This window comes from Salvelinus namaycush, chromosome 17 (genome assembly GCF_016432855.1).
Source record: "Salvelinus namaycush isolate Seneca chromosome 17, SaNama_1.0, whole genome shotgun sequence".
Taxonomy (NCBI): domain Eukaryota; kingdom Metazoa; phylum Chordata; class Actinopteri; order Salmoniformes; family Salmonidae; genus Salvelinus; species Salvelinus namaycush.
Genome location: NC_052323.1, coordinates 4,180,986 through 4,203,941, shown reverse-complemented (window position 1 = coordinate 4,203,941; position 22,956 = coordinate 4,180,986). Strand labels below are relative to the sequence as shown.

Genomic DNA, 22,956 nt, shown 5'->3' with positions numbered 1-22,956 from the left:
GAAACAGTGTTTAAACCCTTTACAATGAAGATCTGTGAAGTTATTTGGATTTTTACGAATCATCTTTGAAAGACAGGGTCCTGAAAAAGGACCCTGAGTTAAGTTGGAAACCACACTTCCAGTGTGGTTTTGTGTCAATATCCAATGACAATGTCTGCACCAGGATCAACTTAGGTTGTGTTGCTTTCAACATTTTTAACAGCTCCGATACAGCGTAAACATTCTCAATGAACCAGCAGTGCAGTATACCTCAATCAGCAATTGATCCCAGCCCTTAAAGTACCTTATCATAGGCTTATCACTAGTCTCTAACCCAGGGATTCTGATGATATTTGACCAGCGGATGCTCTCTTCCCAGGTCATGAGCACATATTGATTCACCTCCTAAATGAACTGCAGGTGGTCTAGTCCCTTCCCTCCTCCGCTCCCTTCCCACTTAGCCCTCCTTATACCACAGACACACAAACACACACACACACACCTAGCCCCAGACCTGCAGATATGAAGCACATTAAGTCCCGTGGGGTCAGCACTTATTGGACTTGACACTAGATGATGTTGACATGGATAATTGTAAACATCTGGGAGGGTCTGGCGGTCCCTCGGTGGAGGGACGAATGAAAGCCTCTCGGTCTGTCATAACATGTCGGGTGAAATCAACATCACTTGTCACGCTGGGGTCGTCCCCGGGTTAAGGTACATTATCTGGTAAATGACAGTGTCATTTCTCCGAGAGTGGCAGGTGAAAGGCTGCAACATTTAGCCTGTTAGTATTTACAAAGTGATTTCAATACCATGATGTTGTATACAGTGGCGGATGTCCTGGGTTGATTCGTGACGTGTTGGTTGTCGGATGTGGAAAATTGACGTTTTTGTACTTACCGTGGAGCAATGAGATTGTGGGAATGCGTAAATAGTCTGCAATCTGTTGTTTTGATCAAATATGTTCTGTGCAACGATGAAAATGAGACGATAATATTAGAAGTATTTGAATTATTGATCAACTTTCTCTCGTTTTCTCTCGTTCAGGAGAGTGACAGTCTGTGGTGGGATGCGTTTGCCACAGAGTTCTTTGAGGAGGACGCCACCCTGACCCTCTCCTTCTGCCTGGAGGATGGACCAAAGAGATACAGTAAGACTGCTCTACCCACAATTCACCTGGTTTACCAAGCTGTCCTCTGTTTCAGTAGCTCACGGCCTACCTGAGGGGTTATCCTACGAAGCAAGCTAGATCTACTCAGAGTTTTCTAAAGCTAACCAGCTTCAGTTAGCTTCACATTCCAGCTCAGACTTCATTCATACTATGACAGTGGTTGTTAAAATTGCATCATCATCCCCTGTATTTGAGGAAGAAGACTGATTAAATATACATGCATATACTGTATATAATTTTAAATGGTTGTTTTAAAACATGGTGAAATTGTAAAATAACTATCACATTATTTCGTAATGACAGAATGCACAGTACAACTTTTGCATGACAAATAAAATGGTTGTTATTATGATGAAATTATTTTATCGATAGGGGTGGGGGAAAAGGTGCGCATCCATTCATAGGCACACCAAAGACGGCATTAACGATAAGTCATGTAATAAAGACGCCACTTCTAAAAGCCTATTTCACACCATAGCCTGGTGAATGTGAAAGATAACTTTCCTTACGTTTTGATTTCGGCACAAATGAAAATGGGCCCACTGACCAGCCCATGGATTGATGTTTCAACATTGTCTCAATGAAGAGTTCGGTGTTCGACTAGCCATGTGCGACATGCTGTTACAAGCTTGCTAGACTTAGCGGCAGGCAGACGAGCAATATCCACCTTCGTAGTACGGATGAAGCCTGAGCTGGAATGTGAAGCTAACTGAAGCTGGTTAGCTTTAGAAAACCCTGAGTAGATCTAGCTGGCTTTGTAGAATACCCCTCGGGTTAGTTCTGAAGGATTTGCTGCCATAGAAATGTACCAGGCTTAAAGGTGAGCCACGTTCGTTTGACTGGTTTTCCCGAGTTGAACTCAGCGTTGACCAAAGTTACCTCTCTAACTCCTCAAACCGGATTCATGAGATACCCTTCTGCTGTAATGCCTTTTTCTGGCGTGACCTTACACTTTATTTAAACTCCAAATTATCCAGCCACAATAAATTAAATAAGGGTTGATGTTACCTGTTCAATTGTTATTCTGTGTAATAATCCAAATGAATGTTTTCCACAGAAGGAAAACGTAGGCCTTAGAAAGTACGCCTTCCAAACTTGCAGTAGAAGCTATAATCCACAGAGGAAATGTAGTGTATCTTGACAATCAACACAATATCCCTTAAACAAGTCATTCGGACTGTTCTCACTTGGAATTGAGAAAACTAGGCTTTTAAACTATAAACAGTTTCCTAGTTACAAGTTACAAACATTTCTGATCACAGATTCGGGGAGGGGAAGCTGATCCTAGATCTGTACCTAGGGACAACGTCACCCCAGAGAGCTAGGGAGTGACCGGGGCAGAGCACACAGCCAAAATACATCTCAATGAACCATGGAACGTTGTGGGTTACAAAGTGTAAATATGTTTAGTTTAATTCAAGACAAACCTTGTTTTTTGACAAACAATGCAATACATTACACAAACACAGGTGGACACATTTCAATAAACAGAATTGAAAATACAATACAATACAAACTGAATACAACACAAACTTAAATTCCAAATCAACCAGATTAATTCAACTTCTAAAAGGACTTAAATCAACCAGATTAATTCCATTTCTAAAAGAACTTAAAAAGGTTCACTTGTACCCGCTTCAGAAATGTGTTTGAGTAACAACATGCTTTTGACATCATCACTAGAGTATTGTCAGTATTGGTACTCTACGTAGAACGACAGTTTACAGTAGATCACGCCACATCATATCACGTAGGTAGTTGCTAGTGGGGTTTGCAGTATTGTCATTTATGCTCATCTACATAGCCTGCCTTTTGATAGCATCAGCTCATTGAATATCAGACAGGCATAGATATTGGTATGTATGTTTACTGTTGGTTTGAAATACGTTGCCGTGTACAAATACATGTGTGTAATTCAACCTAGAGATTGTGTGTGTATGGGTGCATGGGCGTGTATATGTGTGTACACAGCCTTTTTCTTTTCAAATAGAAAAATAGAAAATCCCCTCAGTGTTGAGACGGTAACCCGGTTCCCTCGGGAACGGACAGCTAAACGCCATGACAACGATGACTCACCGCCAGTCAGAGTCGTTCTAATTTCAGGTTTTCAGACTGACACACAGACATACAGTGCCTTCAGAAAGTATTCATACCCCTTGACTTATTCCACATTTTGTTTTGTTACAGCCTGAATATACATTACTTTTTTTTTTTTTTTTTTTTCAACCATCAACACCCAATACCTTATAATGACAGTGAAAACGTTATTTTAGAAGTTGTTGCAGATTTATTGAAAATGAAGTTCAGAAATATCTCATTTACATAAGTATTCACACCCCTGAGTCAATACTTTGTAAAAGCACCTTTGGCAGCGATTACAGCTGTGAGTCTTTCTGGCTAAGTCTCTAACAGCTTTCCACAACTGGATTGTGCAACATTTGTCCGTTATTCTTTTCAACATCCTTCAAGCTCTGTCAGGACCTGAGAATGGTTGTCTAGAAATGATCAACAACCAATTTTTGTTGATCATTTCTAGACAACAATTTTCAGGTCTTGCCATAGATTTTCAAGTAGATTTAACTCAAAACTGTAACTGTCTTCTTGGCAAGCAACTCCAGTGTATATTTGGCCTTGTGTTTTAGGTTATTGTCTTGCTGAAAGGTAAATTCATCTCCCAGTGTTTGCTAGAAAGCAGACTGAAGCAGGTTTTCCTGTAGGATTTTGCTTGTGCTAGGCTCCATTCTGTTTATTTTTTATCCTGAAAACTCCCCAGTCTTTAACGATGACAAGCATACACATAACATGATGCAGCCACCACTATGCTTGAAAATATGGAGAGCGTTACTCAGTGATGTGTTGTATTGGATTTGCCCCAAACATAGGACTTTGTATTCAGGGCAAAAAGTTAATTGCTTTGCCACATTTTTTGCAGTATTACTTTAATGCCTTGTTACAAATAGGATGTATGTTTTTGAATATTTTAATTCTGTACAGACTTCCTTCTTTTCACTCTGTCAATTTGGTTAGTATTGTGGAGTAACTACAATGTTGTTGATCCATCCTCAGTTTTCTCCTATCACAGCCATTAAACTCTGTAACTGTTTTAAAGTCACCATTGGCTTCATTCTGAAATCCCTGAGCAGCTTCCTTAATCTCTGGCAACCGAGTTAGGAAGGATGCTTGTATCTTTGTAGTGACTGGGTGTATTGATACACCACCCAAAGTGTAATTAATAACTTCACCATGCTCAAAGGGATATTCAATGTCTGATTTTTATTTTTTACCCATCTACCAATAGGTGTCCTTCTTTGCGAGGCACTGGAAAACCTCCCTGGTCTTTGTGGTTGAATCTGCGTTTGAAATTCACTGCTCAGCTGAGGGACCATACAGATAATTGTATGTGTGGGGTACAGATATACTGTAAGGTAGTCATTTAAAAATCATGTTAAACACTATTATTGCACACAGAGTGAGTCCATGCAACTTATTATGTGACTTGTAAGCACATTTTTACTCCTGAACTTATTTAGGCTTGCCATAACAAAGTGGTTGAATACTTATTGACTCAATACATTTCATGTTTTGATTTGAAATTAATTTGTTACATTTCTGAAAAAGATTATTTCACTTATGGGGTATTATCTGTAGGCGAGTGACAAAACAATCTAAATGTAATCAATTTTAAAGTCAGGCTGTAACACAACAAAATGTGGAAAAAGGCCTTACTTTCTGAAGGCACTGTACACACACACACACACACACGCACACACACACACACACACACACACACACACACACACACACACACACACACACACACACACACACACACACGCACACGCACACGCACACACACACACACACACACACACACACACACACACACACACACACACACACACACACACTGTTTTCAAGGAATTGTTGACCCAAAAGGGCACCGCTTAAAGTTATGTGCAGCTTATAAAGGCTTCATAAAGCCTCCAATAAGCCTTCAGAAACACTACATAAATGTGTCACAAATCATAATGTCATGCTTTTTAAAGGGTTCATAAATGTGGCATAACTGTGTGATATATCCACCAATGTAAAATGTGACATAACCCACTAGGTCAAATATGACAAGAAAAGGGTAGCATAATCACCTCTTATGAAAGGCTTTATAAATTATATTAAATTGAGGCTTCACAAAGAATTTATAACCTTGTCATGCATCTTGGTAGAGCATTGCAATCCCAGGAAAGTAGGCACGACTCCCTGGACCAACCTTACTTAAAAATGTATGCATGCATGACTCTAAGATGCATTGGATAAAAGTGGCTGCTAAATTGTATACACTGAGTGCACAAAACATTAGGAACACCTTCCTAATAGTGAGTTGCACCCCCTTTTGCCCTCAGAACAGCCTCAATTTATCGGGGCATGGACTCTACAAGGTGTCGAAAGAGTTCCACAGGGATGCTGGCCCATGTTAACTCCAATTGTTCCCATAGTTGTGTCAAGTTGGCTGGATGTCCTTTGGGTGGTGGACCATTCTTGATACACACAGGAAACTGTTGAGTGTGAAAACCCCAGCAGCGTTGCAGTTCTTGACACACTCAAACTGGTGCGCCTGGCACCTACTACCATTCCCCGTTCAAAGGCACTTCAATCTTTTGTCTTGCCCATTCACCCTCTGAATGGCACACATACAACATCCATGTCTCAATTGTCTCAAGGCTTACAAATCCTCCTTTAACCTGTCAACCTCCTCTTCAACTACACTGATTCAAATGGACTAAATAAGGGACCATAGCTTTCACCTGGATTCACCTGGTCAGTCTGTTATGGAAAGAGTGTTCCTCATGTTTCAACACTCTGTGTATGTTATATTCTATGACTCTAAAACATTTCTAGGATGGCCCAACCTCTTTCCCTCTTGGGTGCATAGTCAATATTGGACAGGACCTCAACTTCCCCCCAAATGCTGTGCTGCAGGATGACACAGTCTAAAGTGCAGTCATGCAGAGCAAAATATGTTGGTAGCAGTGGCGACCCGTCATTCATGGCAGGTAAAGGGGAAAAAAGGATGTTGCATGTTATTTTGGCAATAATACGTATCAGATATCAGTTTGTAAACGTAAAAAAGAAATATATATATATATAATTTAGTTAATAAAGCATCCATACAAACATGGTCTCTTTTTTGCTTTCTTGAGTAAGGCAGCTCCAAAATGCAGGTGTTTCAGCCAAGCTGGTGCTTTCTGTGGTGGTGGGGCAGCCAGCGGAAAATACGGAGCGTCGGGGTTGGTAATGTTCTCTAGTTGCGCCGTGATCGGCTAAGTGTTCGGTCACTCATGGGGACACTACGTCACTGCCAAATCTAAGGGTATGGCTAGAAAATTCAAGCCAATTGGGTGCTGCCATAGAGTTACATTAGAAGTGCCCATCCAAGAAGACTCAAGGTCATTGGCCACAGATAAAATTAGGTCAAATCACGTTATATCTACAGTAGCTATGATTGGACTGTTCATGTCAACATCACACTTTCAAAATCTTAGCTAGCAGTCATCATCATGAATCAAGTCAACAATCTACTGGCAAATCCTTTTTAATCCTTGTCATATAAAGATAAATAATAAATAGATATTATAAATAAAATGCATTGGTGCTCATCGGCCATTGGACATAAACATTACACAACAAGTTGGAAATTGCAAATTCAACACTGAGTGGTTTGGAAGGAATCAGTGGCTAACTGCAAAGCATTGAAAAGCAATCACCAGCCTGCAATTCAGTGGAGTGGGTGTGTGGTCCCAATTCTGGGTTTAAGGGTCTCTTTTCCAAGCTTAAAATGATAAACATTCAACATTGGCCATGCTGCCAATCCAGCATGATTTCTGCCTTACTCAAAACAACTGTTTAACTCGGAGCTGAGAAATCTGACTTCAGTGAGTTCAAGACAACTGGGAAGTCTGGAAACAACGAGCTCCGACTGGCAAAATACCTTTTGAATGGTCATCCAACTTGGAATTGTAAGTCGGGAACTCGGACCCCTTTCTAGAACAACGACGTGAAGATCACTGACGTCATCATGATTCGACCTTGTTTTTTTCCCCCGCCAAGATTTACATGCTAAAATTGCCACTGCAAGGGTGTCTGACTTTATAGTAAGTACAGCGTGATATGATATAAGGCATTATGTATGTGTTATACATGACCAAAGGTGTCTGACTTTCACGTAAGTACAGCGTTATGTGATATAGATTCTTTATGGATGTGTTATGAATGACCGAAGGTGTCTCACTTCAAACTAAGTATTAAGTACTACTTAAAGTACTACTTAAAGTGTCAAGAAATACATTATTAACATTCTGCTGATTTGTAAAGGACAGCCACAAAGTCATAATTAAGTCTAAACCCTGCCTATCTCCAAAATGTCTCTTCTTAAAATTTGATTTTAAACCTAACCCTAACTAATAAAGGCCAAGTTTGATGCGTTGGTCCGCCAGACCTTCTGCACATTTGGCCGGAAGTGTTTGGGAATGAGATTAGGTGTAATGTGACCAACATGACTTCACTTTAGAGCGTGTGCCATCCTTCAGCACAACTTGTCACCCTTTATAGAGCACATGTTGATATCATATATAACATAAGTGGGTTATGTCACTTTTTTATTTCAACTTTATTTAACTAGGCAAGTCTGATCAAGTCATTTGACATTGGTGATTATGTCACACAGTTATGCCACATTTATGAACCATTTATAATGCATGGCATACGGTTATCAATGCTTTGTAACACATTTATGTAGTGCTTATGAAGGCATTATGAAGGCTTTAGGAAGCCTTTATAAGCTTCATTTCAATTAAAGTGGGACCAATAAAGGTTATACCTATTTGGTTTTAATATCATCACCTTTTGAAGAGCATAGCCAGAACTAAATAATTCAGATTACTCCACATTTAGCTCTATCATCTGAGTTATACAGCAGGCAACTGCATGATTTTCAAGATCAGTAAACATCAACTGATCATGTAATTCCAGATCCGTGTGTCATTTAGCTTGCTTCATCGGATATTAGGCTTTTGGAAAGAGCTTGACATTGGCAAGTCCTCTTCCTGATAAAATGGTCAGTCGGACTATTGTCCTCACCTCTACAGATGGCAAGCAAATCAAACAATATTTGAACATAGCCATCTAGTTTATCCCCTGAAAGTTGGCTTGTTAACTAGCCATATTGACGAGATCTATTAGCTAGCTAGCCAATTTGACGTGGTCATCAATCAATGTAGCCTATCATGTCTGTCAGACGCAAGCGTGATTAAACACTCTGAAAAACAATGTTGAAAAGAGGATAATGTTAGCTAACTTCGCTAGGTAGGCCTACGTTGGTTGGAGAGAAAAGTACATTAGGTCTAGCCAACTGTACAAAGTTTCTACTGGTAGCTTGCAAAGTAAACATTATCAGCTAACAGTACATTGGAAAATGTGCCCTTCTGCTGCTTGACAGGCAGAGCCCAAAAAGGATGGGAAATTAACCTAAACCACTCGTCAATTATAGTTCACTTTTATTTTAAATCCCTCAAATATCCAATTAATGGTGTCCAATATTGAGCGAGAGAGAGGCTACCCTCACGTATCTGAAATCACATGATCAATGGATGTTTACTGATCATGAAATAACTCTGAGGATAGAGCTAAATGTGCGCATGGAATAATCAGAAATGTGTAGTTGTGACTATGCTCTTCAAAGAGGTGATGATATTGCCACCAAAATAGTTCAAATGTATTTAACAATCCCTTGGAAAACGGCAAGCAGTTGTCAATGGGTTTAGAGGAGCTTGGTTCTCCTTGCCGCCCAGCAGGCAAATTGAACGCTCTGCAACTTACTGGGACGTTTTATTGATAACAACCTATTGTGAAAGTGTACACTAAACCAGTGCATGTAGATATACGATGTGTCTTATGGTAAAATAATGTATTGGAGTTGTGACTGGTTAACTGCGTTACACTGAAATACTTAGTGTGTTTCATGCCCCACTGACTGAACCATCATGCACGACTGCTTAATGCATTAGTACGCCTTACTAATGCATAATAGATGCTTTATAAGTATGTTGGTAAGGTGTAATTGATATGTAGTTCAACAAGTAGCTCCCGTGGTTGATGGCTGTCTATTAGTCCCACGTCGGACTACAATGCCCATCGTCACCTGAACTGCACTGTCTAAACGGCACGTACTTTCAACTCTATCCAATCTCAGCCTCAAGCATTCTCTCAAAACACAGAAATGGTTGAGTTTGATCTCCTGGTAATAACAGTAATCAGTAGTTACTGTGTGATGAGTGAGTGAGCGGTCTTCAGCTTGAGGCCTATTTTCCCATGAAAGCTATCAGGAAAAAAAAGAAACCACGTTTTGTCGTTTCTGTTCGGTGTGAGACGAGCACGTTATGTTGAATTTGATTTCGGCACAAAAAAATGTGTTTGCATTTGATTTATTGCAAATGAAGGACATGCCTGAGACAAATTGTTTGTATAGCATTCATAGGCAAGTTAGATTGGCCTGTTGTTGAATGCAGTACTGAACCTATAGCCTCTACTGCTTAAAATAAGGGTGCTTCTATATTGGTGCTTCTATACGGCGTTTCTTCTAGCACTATGTATTTTTTCATTATGCCGTAGGTTTTTAAGGGAAGAAAATGTTTTTGAGATGGACATGTCTCTCTCTCTCCCTTCTATCTCGCCCTATGACTTGCTCTCTCTCTCTCTCTCCCAGCTCGCTCTACTTTCTCTCTTGCGCTCTCTCAGTTTTTCTCTCGCCCTCTGCCTCTTTCTCGTCTCGTCTCCTCTCCCTGCCCATCCCCCCACCATTTGTGTTTTTCCTCTCTCTCGTTCTCATTCCAGCTTCCACCCTCAAAGAACAGACTTTTTTATACCTGGCTACTGATCTAGTTTATTAAGCTTCCTTTAGTGTTTTTTTGCATAGATTGTCAGAATTATGACATTGGACACAGATTACAAGTGAACTGCTAGTTCTAACATGTTCCTGATAAGCATTATGTATAAGGATCCTAAAAGGATTGCATAATCATATAAGGATAATGTACATACTGTATACAGTATGAAGATTGCTTGGATCAATGGTATCATAGATATTTGTTTGTGCAAATGTTACAGAATGCAGCTTTACCACAGTATCCTTTTCATGGTTTAGTAGATGCCTTGTTGGTTTTCTTTGTTGCCATACAGAGTATATTTTCAGTAAACTTCCTGAATTGGTGCTCCCTTCCCATGAACTAAAAATCACCCAAAATACCTTAGACTCTTGCAATATATAGGACGTGATGAAAGTTCAACAACATGACGCAATCTCACAGCAATTACTAAAAAAGTATTTTTTACATCGGATCGCAGTAAAATCTCACTGTAAGCAGCTCGAAGAGAGTTTTTTTTTTTTATGAATAAGATAAAAATATGTTATCATCTGACTTTGCAGTAGCTCATTACTATGGATTCCATCATATTGTACAATCCAAATTAGAATAGCCTTCAGATAACTGTTATAATGCATCGTAATGGCATCATAACACGTCATTATCCTGTCATAACAGGTCGTACCCGTGTTGTAACAGACACTGTGTGCTATCAGAGAGAAGAATCCTCTGACGCCACAGCAAAGGAAGAGGAGATATTGCATTATTACGTGGGTGTGGGGTGGCGATGAGGGGTGGGGGGTTGATTTTGATATGGGGTGGTTGAGAAATTAGCAGGGTTTTGGGGGGTGCGGCGAGGGGGTTGGGGCTGTTGATGCTGATGCTGATATGGGGGGGGGGGGGGGGCGATAAACATGGTTTTGGTGGGAGCTGTGTGAGGGGTGTAAGGGTGTTGATGCTGATGTTGGGTGTTATCTGAGTGAGAGATGGACAGGGGGATCGGTAGGGGGAGAAGGGATGTTGAGCAGAGTGATTGACAGGTGGGCTGATGTGGCCTTGGCTCAGCTGCAGAGCGAAGATGCCTGGTCCGTTTGATTGACAGCCGCGCAGGCCTGGGAACCACGGCGACGACGGATCGGGCACAGAGGCAAAGCGACAGAGAGAGCGAGAAAATGATAGAGGGAGGAAGAGAAGCAGTAGGTGTGTGTGTGTGTGTGTGTGTGTGTGTGTGTGTGTGTGTGTGTGTGTGTGTGTGTGTGTGTGTGTGTGTGTGTGTGTGTGTGTGTGTGTGTGTGTGTGTGTGTGTGTGTGTGTGTGTGTGTGTGTGTGTGCTTGTGCGTGTCTGTCTGTCGGTGTATGAGACAGATAAATGAATCCTTTGGATGAAGAGTTGCAGTAGGAGTAAGGGGAGGGAGAGTAGAGAGAGAAAGAGAGCGAAAATACCCCTATCAACTACTTTGGCACCATTATTCCACCCTGAACAGTCATGTCAGTGAAACATATTATAATTGATTTGAATTCAATTGAGAGTGTAGGTGTGTGGGAGTATGACAGTATATCATGCGTCACAGATTGTATTGGTGAGTAAGAGAAAATGTCTGTTGAAAAAAATTAGGAGTAAATAGAAGTTTCTACGACAAACTGATTCAGGCTCAAGGTCTGGATTGGGTAAACTGATCCTAGATCTGTGGTTAGGGTCAACATTATGTGTACTGCTAATTTGTACAATATACATATTTCACTTCAACGCAAGACTCAGACAATGATGCAGACACCACTGAACACATAGCAGCAGATTGAGGTCTGTTTCAGTCTGTTCAACTTGGGGAGTGGTCCGTAGCTTTTCAGCCAGGTTGTCATGATCAGATCACGGTGGGAACCATTGAGCACAGGGCAACAGGAAAAGGGGGAGACCTATCCAAGGGCACCAGCTGTCATAAAGGATGGGCAAGTCTCTTATCTTCCTGCTTTCTCACCACTTTCTGTGCCCCGTACAAAAACAAACCTAACAAACCAGGCTTCCCTTCCCAGTTGGGAAACAATAGCTTTCGCAAACAGCAGGCCCCTCCCTCTCCTCCTCTATCGCATTGCCTCTGCAAAGCAATTGTGTTTGCTGGTTTCAGAGCTGCTTCCTCCTTTGGCTTGGCTGTCTCTCTCTGTGTTTGTGTGTGTGTGTGTGTGTGTGTGTGTGTGTGTGTGTGTGTGTGTGTGTGTGTGTGTGTGTGTGTGTGTGTGTGTGTGTGTGTGTGTGTGTGTGTGTGTGTGTGTGTGTGTGTGCTATTACATGTCAACAGCATTTTCATGGTAAATACAGTGCCTTCATATCCTCAAGCCACAGTTTATTAGAAAAATGATGTATTTTGCATATCAAAAAGACTCTAAAACGTAGTTTGACATAAATCAAAAGTCTTGTTCACAAAGTACTTTGTTAAGCATATTGTATTTGTTTTCTTCCATTTGTGAAATCAGGTTACAATGGAAATGACAAACATGCAAGTCATGAAAAAATTTACTTTTAAATTCTGAACCGTCTAGAAAAGTCAACAAGCCTCGTGCTGTGAAAGGGGAGAGAGGATTCAATATTATCAACAATAAAAAAGATTCTCATCTCCACAGGGGAAAATACAAGAAATCCACCTGGATTACATACACAGAATAATTGCATACATACGTACACACACAAACACACACACACTAGAACATGCATACACACACACACTGGGACATGCATACATGCTGTCTCACTCACTCACTCACTCACTCACTCACTCACTCACTCACTCACTCACTCACTCACTCACTCACTCACTCACTCACACACACACACACACACACACGCACACATACGCCACCCCCCCTCACTCACTCACACACACACACACACACACACACACACACACACACACACACACACACACACACACACACACACACACACACACACACACACACACACACACACACACACACACTTTCATACATAAATCCATATCTTTATAGATAACACATATGGGTCAAGACACATCAACCAGTACTACAAACAGTGGATCTGCATTAGACTCCTCTGCCCCGCTCTCAGCCTATGAAAGGCCTCACTTAAGGTATTAAGTTTTTATGTGCCGCTTTTTCCTCTCACTCACTCACTCACTCTATTTGACTGGGCCCATTCCACTCCCGTTGTCTGTCTTTGACTCCCGGCGTGGCCAAATCAATGGTAATGACCGGTACTCTGTGCTCTCTGCATGGCCTCTGATAATCCAGGCTAGATCTGAAACATGCTCTGATAGCATCTCGCCCAGTCCCGCTGGGCTTACAATCACCTACCTGGGGCGAATCCCCACCGTCCTGAGAGTAACACCAGAGGAAAGCCACGCAGGAGAATCGGAGTTGTTTAAAGAAACACAGCTGGATGGCAAGATGCTGCTTGTGTGTATAAGTGAGACTCACTCACACACCACTTTTGTGTGTTTGTGTGTGTATGTGGCTAATACACAGAGACTCGGTAGTGTTTGAAATGATCGTTTAGCAGAACGAAGCAAGGTATTTCTTTGAGGAAAGTGAACTGAACTGATTGCTGTGATGAACAGAATATTTATTAAATAATACTGTATAGTAATATTAATCTTTAATGATTTTGATAAATTTACACAAAAAAATTGTGTCTTTGCTCATTTCATTAACTCGGCTGGTCATGTTCCAATCATATTCTTAGACCTTCATTTCTGCCATTGAGTTATAGTGACACTTCACAGTTAGACTGAGGAAATGAACATGAAGCTCTTTTTTACAAGCACTGTACGCGTACAATCATATCTAAATCACTGCTTTATTAAAAGCAATGTATTTCAATATAAAATCTTCATCCAGATCTTTGACCAAGCTAACGAGTGCTGATACAAGACTTAGTTGTGCTGGTGTTGGGGGTAGTCTAAGCACTAAGGCAGTGATGGTGATTGTGGTGGTTGTAGCCCAAGGGGCTCTCGGTGCGTGCTCTTGCTTCCCCACGGGGCCCTGTTCTGGGGCTGGGAGAGTAGAGAGAGAGGCCCGGCCTCCAGCAGCCCCTCCTGAATTATGGATGGAGGTGAAGAGGAGAGGAGGACTGGCCTCCAGGGGATGGGGGGGATGTATACCCCCTCCTCATCCCCCCCTTCTTCCTCCCTCTCCTCCTCCCCCCAGTCCTCCCGCCGCCTGCTCTTCTTCCCCCCACCCCCGGCGGCATTCAGGCATGGCGGAGGGTTGGATGAGGGTGACTGGAGATGCGTCTCTCTCTCTCTCTCTCTCTCTCTCTCTCGCTCTCTCTCTCTCTCTGTCTCTTCCCGCTCTGTCTGTTCGTAGCTGAGGTAGTAAAATAATTGCTCTCTCCAAACACTAAGGGTTATATTCAATCAAAACCAGAATCCATATGCTGATGGAGAGAGGCAAAAAAGAGAGGTCTTCCATGACTGTGGAAATTCATCTTTCATCAATATATTGTTGAGTTTCTTTTTGCATCCATCAATAAATGATGTTTTGGATAATGAAATTCTTAGGTTGACGCACAGCACAGGAAGAATGCCTACACAGTGAAAAGATTTTTAAAGATTTGAGAGTTTCGACCCACCATTGAAGGCTGTGTTGATTGTTGATGCAACAGTTTAAAGCTGCAATGAAGCGGATTGTAAACACATGATAGAAGCCACAATCTATCTGCAATATTAAAGCTGATCTACCCCCTAAAAAAAGTTAACAATAATAATAAAAAAACATGATGCTCTCTCGTAATTGATAATGAGCTCACTCTTTGGGTTTTAGGTAGCAAAATGACAGAAAATACAAGGCTGAACTTGCATACTTACCTTTTGTGTTCATTTGCTCAGTATGTGTTTGCATTTAAGGGGGATTTTCATAGTCTATGTCAGATTTATTGCGCTCATCCCCCTCACCTTAAATGATAACTGAAATGTTTTTCACCGAGTTGTGTTGTATTGCCAAAGACTTTATATTGGAAAGCTACTTTTTTAATAATAAATAGAAGACAGGACTTAGCAACATCTCGTTCTTTTTCATACTTCAGGCTTGGTAGGTTTGCCCAAAAGCCTTTTTTTGTCCATGTCTAAATACAACATTTGAGTTACGGAAAATAGCAAACCACTACAACTCAGCCCTGAATTTAGCATTCAAATTTAAAGAATACTCACTATTCAGTTAGATGGCTCTTTGCCTTTTATATTCGGTTACCTCTCTCTAAAATGTACTAAACTTTTTAATGATGCTCCTTTGCTAATGTGTTTTGACAATTTGTGTTAGGATCTTAATGAATTCGCTAATTGCCACTATCTGAGTGCCTTTCGGAGAAGTGTTCGACACAAAAAGAAACAGACAAAGTTGTACAGTTCAAACAGCCAAACAGGCAGAGAGAGATGAAAATGGAGAGAGAGAAAGAGAGAGCAGAAATAGAGTACAGAGAGAGAGCAAAGAGAAAGATAGAGAGCACAGAGAGAGAGCACAGAGAGAGAGAACACAGAGAGAGAGAGAGAGAGAGAGAGCGAGAGAGAGATCACAGAGAGAGAGCACAGAGAGAGCCAGAGAGAGAGCACAGAGAGAGCACACACAGATAGAGCACAAAGAGAGATAGAGAGCACAGAGAGAGAGCACAGAGAGAGCACAGAGAGAGCGATAGCAAAAGAGAGAGCGAGAGAGAGATGGAGAGAGAGAGAGAGCACAGAGATAGAGAGAACATAGAGAGAGATGTAGCACAGAGAAAGAGAGAGAGCACAGAGAGAGATAGAGCACAGAGAGAGAGAGCACACAGAGAGAGAGAGAGTTTTAATCAAAGTTTTATGACTGATTGATATTTAATGTTCTGTGCAGTGATTCCCATATTCTAGATGGGTGTGTCAAATCAAATGTTATTTGTCACATGCGCCAAATACAACAGGTGTAGACTTTACCGTGAAATGCTTACTTACAAGCCCTTAACCAACAATGCAGTTCAAGAAATAGAGTTGCTAAAATATTTACCAAGTAAAAAAAAATCTATCAATCAAAAAGTAACACAAGAAATGTACATAACAATAACGTGGCTATATACAGGGGGTACCGGTACCGAGTCAGTGTGTGTGGGGGTACAGGATAGTCGAGGTAATTTGTAAAGTGACTATGCATAGATAATAAACAGTGAGTAGCAGCAGAGTAAAAACAAAGGGGGCGGGGGTCAATGTAAATAGTCCAGGTGGCCATTTAATTAGTTGTTCAGCAGTCTTGTGGCTTGGGGGTAGAAGCTGTTAAGGTGTCTTTTGGACCTAGACTTGGTGCTCCGGTACCGCTTGCCGTGCGGTAGCAGAGAGAACAGTCTATGACTTGGGTGAAAATGTGACCATTTTTTGGGCCTTCCTCTGACACCGCCTAGTATATAGGTCCTGGATGTCAGGAAGCTTTGCCCCAGTGGATGTACTGGGCCGTACGCACTACCCTCTGTAACACCTTACAGTCAGATGCCGAGCAGTTGCCATACCAGGTGGTGATGCAACCGGTCAGGATGCTCTCGATTGTGTAGCTGTATAACTTTTTGAGGATCTGGGGACCTATGCCAAATCTTTTCAGTCTCCTGAGGGGGAAAAGGTGTTGTCGTGCCCTCTTCACAACTGTCTTGGTGTGTTTGGACCATGACAGTTTGTTGGTGATGTGGACTCTAAGGAAATTGAAACTCTCGACCCGCTCTTCGGCCCTCCTTTTCCGATAGTCCACGATCAGTTCCTTTGTCTTGCTCACATTGAGAGAGAGGTTGTTGTCCTGCCACCACACTGCCAGGTCTCTGACCTCCTCCCTATAAGCTGTCTCGTTGTTGGGGATCAGGCCTACCACTGTTGTGTCATCACCAAACTTAATGATGGTGTTGGAGTCGTGGGTGAACAGTCGTGGGTGAACAGGGAGTACAGGAGGGGACTAAGAACGCAACCCTGAGGGGCCCCAGGGTTGAGGATCAGTGTCTACCCTTACCACCTGGGGACAGCCCGTCAGGAAGTCCAGGATCCAGTTGCAGAGGGAGGTGTTTAGTCCCAGGGTCCTTAGCTTAGTGATGAGCTTTGTGGGTACTATGGTGTTGAACGCTAAGCTGTAGTCAATGAACAGCATTCTCACATAGGTGTTCCTTTTGTCCAGGTGGGAAAGGGCAGTGTGGAGTGTGATTGAGGTTGCGTCATTTTTGGATCTGTTTGGGCGGTATGCGATTTGGAGTGGGTCTCGGGTTTCTGGCATGATGGTGTTGATGTGAGCCATGACCAGCCTTTCAAAGCACTTCATGGCTACCGACGTGAGTGCTATGGGGCAGTAATAATTTATGCGAGTTACCTTCGCTTTTTTGGGCACAGGGACTATGGTGGTCTGTTTGAAACATGTAGGTATTACAGCCAGGGAGAGGTTGAAAATGTCAGTGAAGACACTTGCCAGTTGGTTCGCACATGCTTTGAGTACATGTCGTTGTAATCCGTCTGGCCCCGTGGCTTTGTGAATGTTGACCTGTTTAAAGGTCTCGCTCTCATTGGCTACGGAGAGCGCGATCACACATTCGTCCGGAACAGCTGGTGCTCTCATGCATGCTTCAGTGTTGCTTGCCTCGAAGCGAGCATAAAACGCATTTAGCTCATCTCGTAGGCTCACGTCTGGGTTTCCCTTTGTAGTCCGTAATAGTTTTCAAGCCCTGCCACATACGACGAGCATCAAGAGCCAGTGTAGTAGGATTCAATCTTAGTCCTGTATTGACACTTTGCCTGTTTGATGGTTCATCTGAGGGCATAGCTGAATTTCTTATAAGCATCTGGGTTTGTGTCCCTCTCCTTGAAAGCGGCAGCTCTAGCCTTTAGCTCGGTGCGGATGTTGCCTGTAATCCATGGCTTCTGGTTGTGCAATGTATGTACGGTCACTGTAGGGACGAATTCGTCAATGCACTTATTGATGAACCCGGTGACTGAGGTGGTATACTCCTCATTGCCATTGAATGAATCCTGGAACAGGATTTGCTTGTAAGCAGAAATCAGGAGGATAGAATTATGGTCAGATATGCCAAATGGAGGGCCAGGGAGAGCTTTGTATGCGTCTCTGTGTGTGGAGTAAAGGTGGTATAGAGTTGTTTTTCCTCTGGTTGCATATGTGACATGCTGGTAGAAATGAGGTAAAATGGATTTATGTTTGCCTGCATTAAAGTCCCTGGCCACTAGGAGCTCAAGGATTTTCTTGTTTGCTTATGGCCTTATACAGCTCGTTGAGTGTGGTCTTAGTGCCAGCATCGGTTTGTGGTGGTAAATAGACGGCTACGAATAATATAGATGAGAACTCTCTTGGTAGACAGTGTGGTCTACAGCTTATCAAGAGGTATTCTACCTCAGGCGAGCAATACCTCAAGACTTCTTTAAAATTAGACCAGAAGTTATTAACAAATAGACAGACACCCCCACCCCTCGTCTTACCAGACGGTGCTGCTCCGTCCTGCCGAAACAGGCAGAAGCCAGCCAGCCAGCCAGTGTGTGTGTGTGTGTGTGTGTGTGTGTGTATGTGTGTTTGTGTGTGTGTATGCAAATTTATATGTGTGTGTGGTTGATCTTACGTACTGTAATTTACAGTATGTGTGTCTTTAACCTATTCGTCCCTGCTCTATTTATACAGACAAGAGTTCAACTACAAACAAGACACTATTACATAATTTTATATACTGTGAAATGTGAATATTGGCACATTTAGAATACATCATATCTGCTGTCCTTTCACATGTACTCCAAACATCTACGCGGTAATACCAGAGGATGTCTGGTTCCTCTTTAAGTTTCTTTGTTCTAAAGAGTTTTTCCTTGCCACTGTGCTGCTGCTTGCTCTTCAGAGGTCTAGTTACTTTAAATATCTTTGTGACAAATGTTACTGTAAAAAGGGATATATAAATAATACATTTTTACAAATGATTAATTGACGTTACTTGGCCAAAGTCAGCTGTTTGTCACATGGTGTTCGCTTCTTTTTCCTCCATGGGCCTTAACCTTTGACCCAACAGTAACAGCAGTAACAGGTTATATTGGCATGTACACTCGGTCATCCATTGCATTATCTCAAGCATTACTGCTGCTGGAGATACAGTAAGCAAAGACACAGGTCGATAGCAAGACCAGTTTGTTTGTTTTGTTAAATAGGCTAGCATGAATCTCTTCAATCATTGATCACACACTCAGAAAAGATCAATACATCAATGATTTTTTTATATGTGTGTGTGTCGATATCTTCAAGGGATAATTCACCCCCAGAAGTAAAAATCATGAAACTCCTGTCATTCTGGTAAAAAAAAAATCACAAAACAATTCACCAAATTCACCATGATAAAAATTCACCATGATTTAACTTCTAAGTGGTCCGTCTGTGAAATCAGGAAATCGTGTGTCACGGCCGTCAAAAGAAGTGGACCAAAGCTCAGCGTAGTGAGCGTACATTTTCCATTTTATTTAAAATGTCGCCAACAAAACAACAAACAAAAGAAACAACCGTGAAGCTTACAGGGCTATAGTGCCACAAACAAAGTTAACTTCCCACACTGAAAGGAGGGAAAAGGGCTACCGAAATATGGTTCCCAATCAGAGACAACGATAGAAGGCTGTACCTGATTGAGAACCATACCCAGCCAAAACATAGAAATAAAGAAAAATAGAAAACAAACATAGAATGCCCACCCCAAATCACACCCTGACCAAACCAAATAGAGACATAAAAAGGCTCTCTAAGGTCAGGGCGTGACAGTACCCCCCCCCCCCCCCCAAAGGTGCGGACTCCGGCCGCAAAACCTGAACCTATAGGGGAGGGTCTGGGTGGGCATCTATCCGCGGTGGCGGCTCAGGTGCGGGACGCAGACCCCGCTCCACCTCTGGCTCACCTCACTTTGGTGGCACCTCTGGTGCGGGGACCCTCGTCTCCGACCCCGGACTGGGGATCCTCGCAGCTGGCCCCGGACTGGGCACCCTCGTTGCTGGCCCCGGACTGGGCACCCTCGCTGCGGGCCCCGGACTGGGCACCCTCGTTACAGGCCCCGGATTGGGGACCGTCGCTGGAGGCTCTGGACTGGAGACCGTCGCTGGAGACTCCGGACTGGAGACCGTCGCTGGAGGCTCCGGACTGGAGAGCGTCGCTGGAGGCTCCAGACTGGGGACCGTCGCTGGAGGTTCCGGACTGGAGGCCGTCGTTGGAAGCTTCGTGCCATGACTCCTCACTGGAGGCTTCGTGCCATGGATCATCACTGGAGGCTTCGTGCCATGGATCATCACTGGAGGCTTCGTGCCATGGATCATCACTGGAGGCTTCTTGCCATGGATCATCACTGGAGGCTTCGTGCCATGGATCATCACTGAAGGCTTCGTGCCATGGATCATCACTGGAGGCTTCTTGCCATGGATCATCACTGGAGGTTTCTTGCCATGGATCATCACTGGAGGCTTCGTGCCATGGATCATCACTGGAGGCTTCGTGCCATGGATCATCACTGGAGGCTTCGTGCCATGGATCATCACTGGAGGCTTCATGCCATGGATCATCACTGGAGGCTTCTTGCCATGGATCATCACTGGAGGCTTCTTGCCATGGATCATCACTGGAGGCTTCGGACTGGAGGGACACACGGGAGGCCGTGGCTCTGGGAGCAGGCACAGGACTCACCAGGCTGGGAAGACATACAGGAGGCCTGGTTCTGGGAGCGGGCACAGGATACACTGGGCTGTGGAGGCGCACTGGAGGTCTCGAGCGTAGAGCCTGCACAACCCGTCCTGGCTGGATGGTTACTTTGGCCCGGCACGTGCAGGGCACAGGCACAGGACGCACTGGGCTGTGCAGACGCACCGGAGACACAGTGCGCAGAGCCGGCGCAGGATACCCTGGGCAGTAGAGACGTACTGGCGGCCAGATGCGCTGAGCCGGCACCCTCCGACCTGGCTGGATGCCCACTCTAGCCCGGCCGATTCGGGGAGCTGAAAGGTAGCGCACCGGATAACACGGTGCCTGACCAGTACGACGCTGGCCACGGTAAGCACGGGGAGTTGGCTCAGGTCTATAACCCGACTCCGCCAATCTCCCCGTGTCCCTCCCCCCCAAAATGTTGGGGGCTGCCTCTCGGGCTTCCTTGCTAGCCGTGTTCCCTCGTAACGATGGGCCCCTTTACCAGCTGCCTCCGCCTTCCTGGCTGCTTCCACCTGTTCCGATGGAAGGTGATCCCTTCCGGCCAGGATCTCCTCCAATGTCCAGGATCCTTTGCCGTCCAGGATGTCATCCCATGTCCAGTCCTCCTTTTTACCACGCTGCTTTGTCTTTTGTGGTGGCTAGTTCTGTCACGGCCGTCAAAAGAAGTGCACCAAAGCGCAGCGTGGTGGGCGTACATTTTCCTTTTTATTTAAAATGTCGCCAACAAAACAACAAACGAAAGAAACAACCGTGAAGCTTACAGGGCTATAGTGCTACAAACAAAGTTAACTTCCCACACTGAAAGGAGGGAAAAGGGCTAAGTATGGTTCCCAATCAGGGACAACGATAGACAGCTGTCCCTGATTGAGAACCATACCCGGACAAAACATAGAAATAGAGAAACATAGAAAACAAACATAGAATGCACACCCCAAATCACACCGTGACCAAACCAAATAGAGACATAAAAAGGCTCTCTAAGGTCAGGGCGTGACATTGTGTAGGCGCTTGTCATACTTATAAGGCTCTCGTCACTGGAGATAAGGGATAACCCAATGTCACATTTCATAATGCTTTTTAAACAATTACGTGCACGCCAAATCAGCCAATTGTCTTGGGTGTGATGTGGGTGGGCATTCTATGTTGTATGTCTAGGTTGTCTGTTTCTATGTGTTTGGCCTAGTATGGTTCTCAATCAGAGGCAGGTGTCAGTCGTTGTCTCTGATTGGGAGCCATATTAAGGTAGCCTGTTTTTCATTTGTGTTTTGTGGGTGGTTGTATCCTGTGTTAGTGTTTTCACCATACGGGACTGTTTCGGGTTTGTTTGTACTTTTGTTATTTCGTTCAGTGTTCTGTTTGATTGATTAAATATATCAATATGGACACTTACCACGCTGCGTATTGGTCCGATCCTTGCTACTCCTCGTCAGACGGAGAGGACGAAACCCGTTACACCAATAGATGGTATGGGCATACTTGTCTAGTACAACTCGGATTGTTGGAAGGAGTTGTACTTTCAAACCTCCTGACTTGAAGATCCTGTATAGTACTCTAATGTTATTTTATTGGCTGCCTCCGCCCCTCTGGAAACCTCTTTCTCAAAGCTATGGATCTGGATCAGAGTTCTGGGCATGTGTTATTTTACACACGCCACGTAGCTACTGCTCACACTCCCCATCTGTTTACCTTTCTCACTTGATTCAGTCTCTTCTAAACCATGTTGCTGTAGCTGATCTCTGCCTCATAACTCTGAACAGTTGAAATAATAAACCCTGTAGTGATTTGAATGACATCCCCAAAAATATTTTGTGAAGGTTTGAACACACCCATACGCCGAGTCGATATTTACATAATATTAAGGAATTCCCCTTGACCCCGCTCACAAATTGGGGAAAACAAGCATGATTTCCTGTTGAACCCCAGTGTACAGAGCCAAATTCATTGTCGCTTTTTAATTATAGAGAAATATGCTGAAAAGCCACTGTGTTGTTCAATGTACATGTAACCAGGCCAAAAATCCCAACCTACAGTTCACAATGCTCCCATGTAGGGAAATAGAGCCTGCGAGAAGAGCCCTGTGGCTTCAGGCTATTTGGCGTGGGAGAGTGGGAAATGTTGGGACGTGTCCGAGTAGGCTACATGTAGCTGCGTGTGTGGAAAACATTTCATCACAGGAAAGACATTTAACTTGTTTAGTATAGTCCGTTT

At 43.4% G+C, this 22,956-nt stretch overlaps 1 protein-coding gene across 4 annotated transcripts in view; it reads left to right on the top strand.

The window, feature by feature from the left end:
• LOC120062240 (LIM domain-binding protein 2) overlaps positions 1–22,956 on the top strand; it is an 88,010-nt gene that overhangs the window by 17,228 nt on the left and 47,826 nt on the right. For all 4 annotated transcript variants that reach the window (XM_039012064.1, XM_039012063.1, XM_039012062.1 and 1 more), the window contains exon 2: positions 1,030–1,132. In XM_039012064.1, the coding sequence (XP_038867992.1) occupies positions 1,030–1,132 (103 nt within the window). The remainder of the gene's footprint in view (positions 1–1,029; positions 1,133–22,956) is intronic.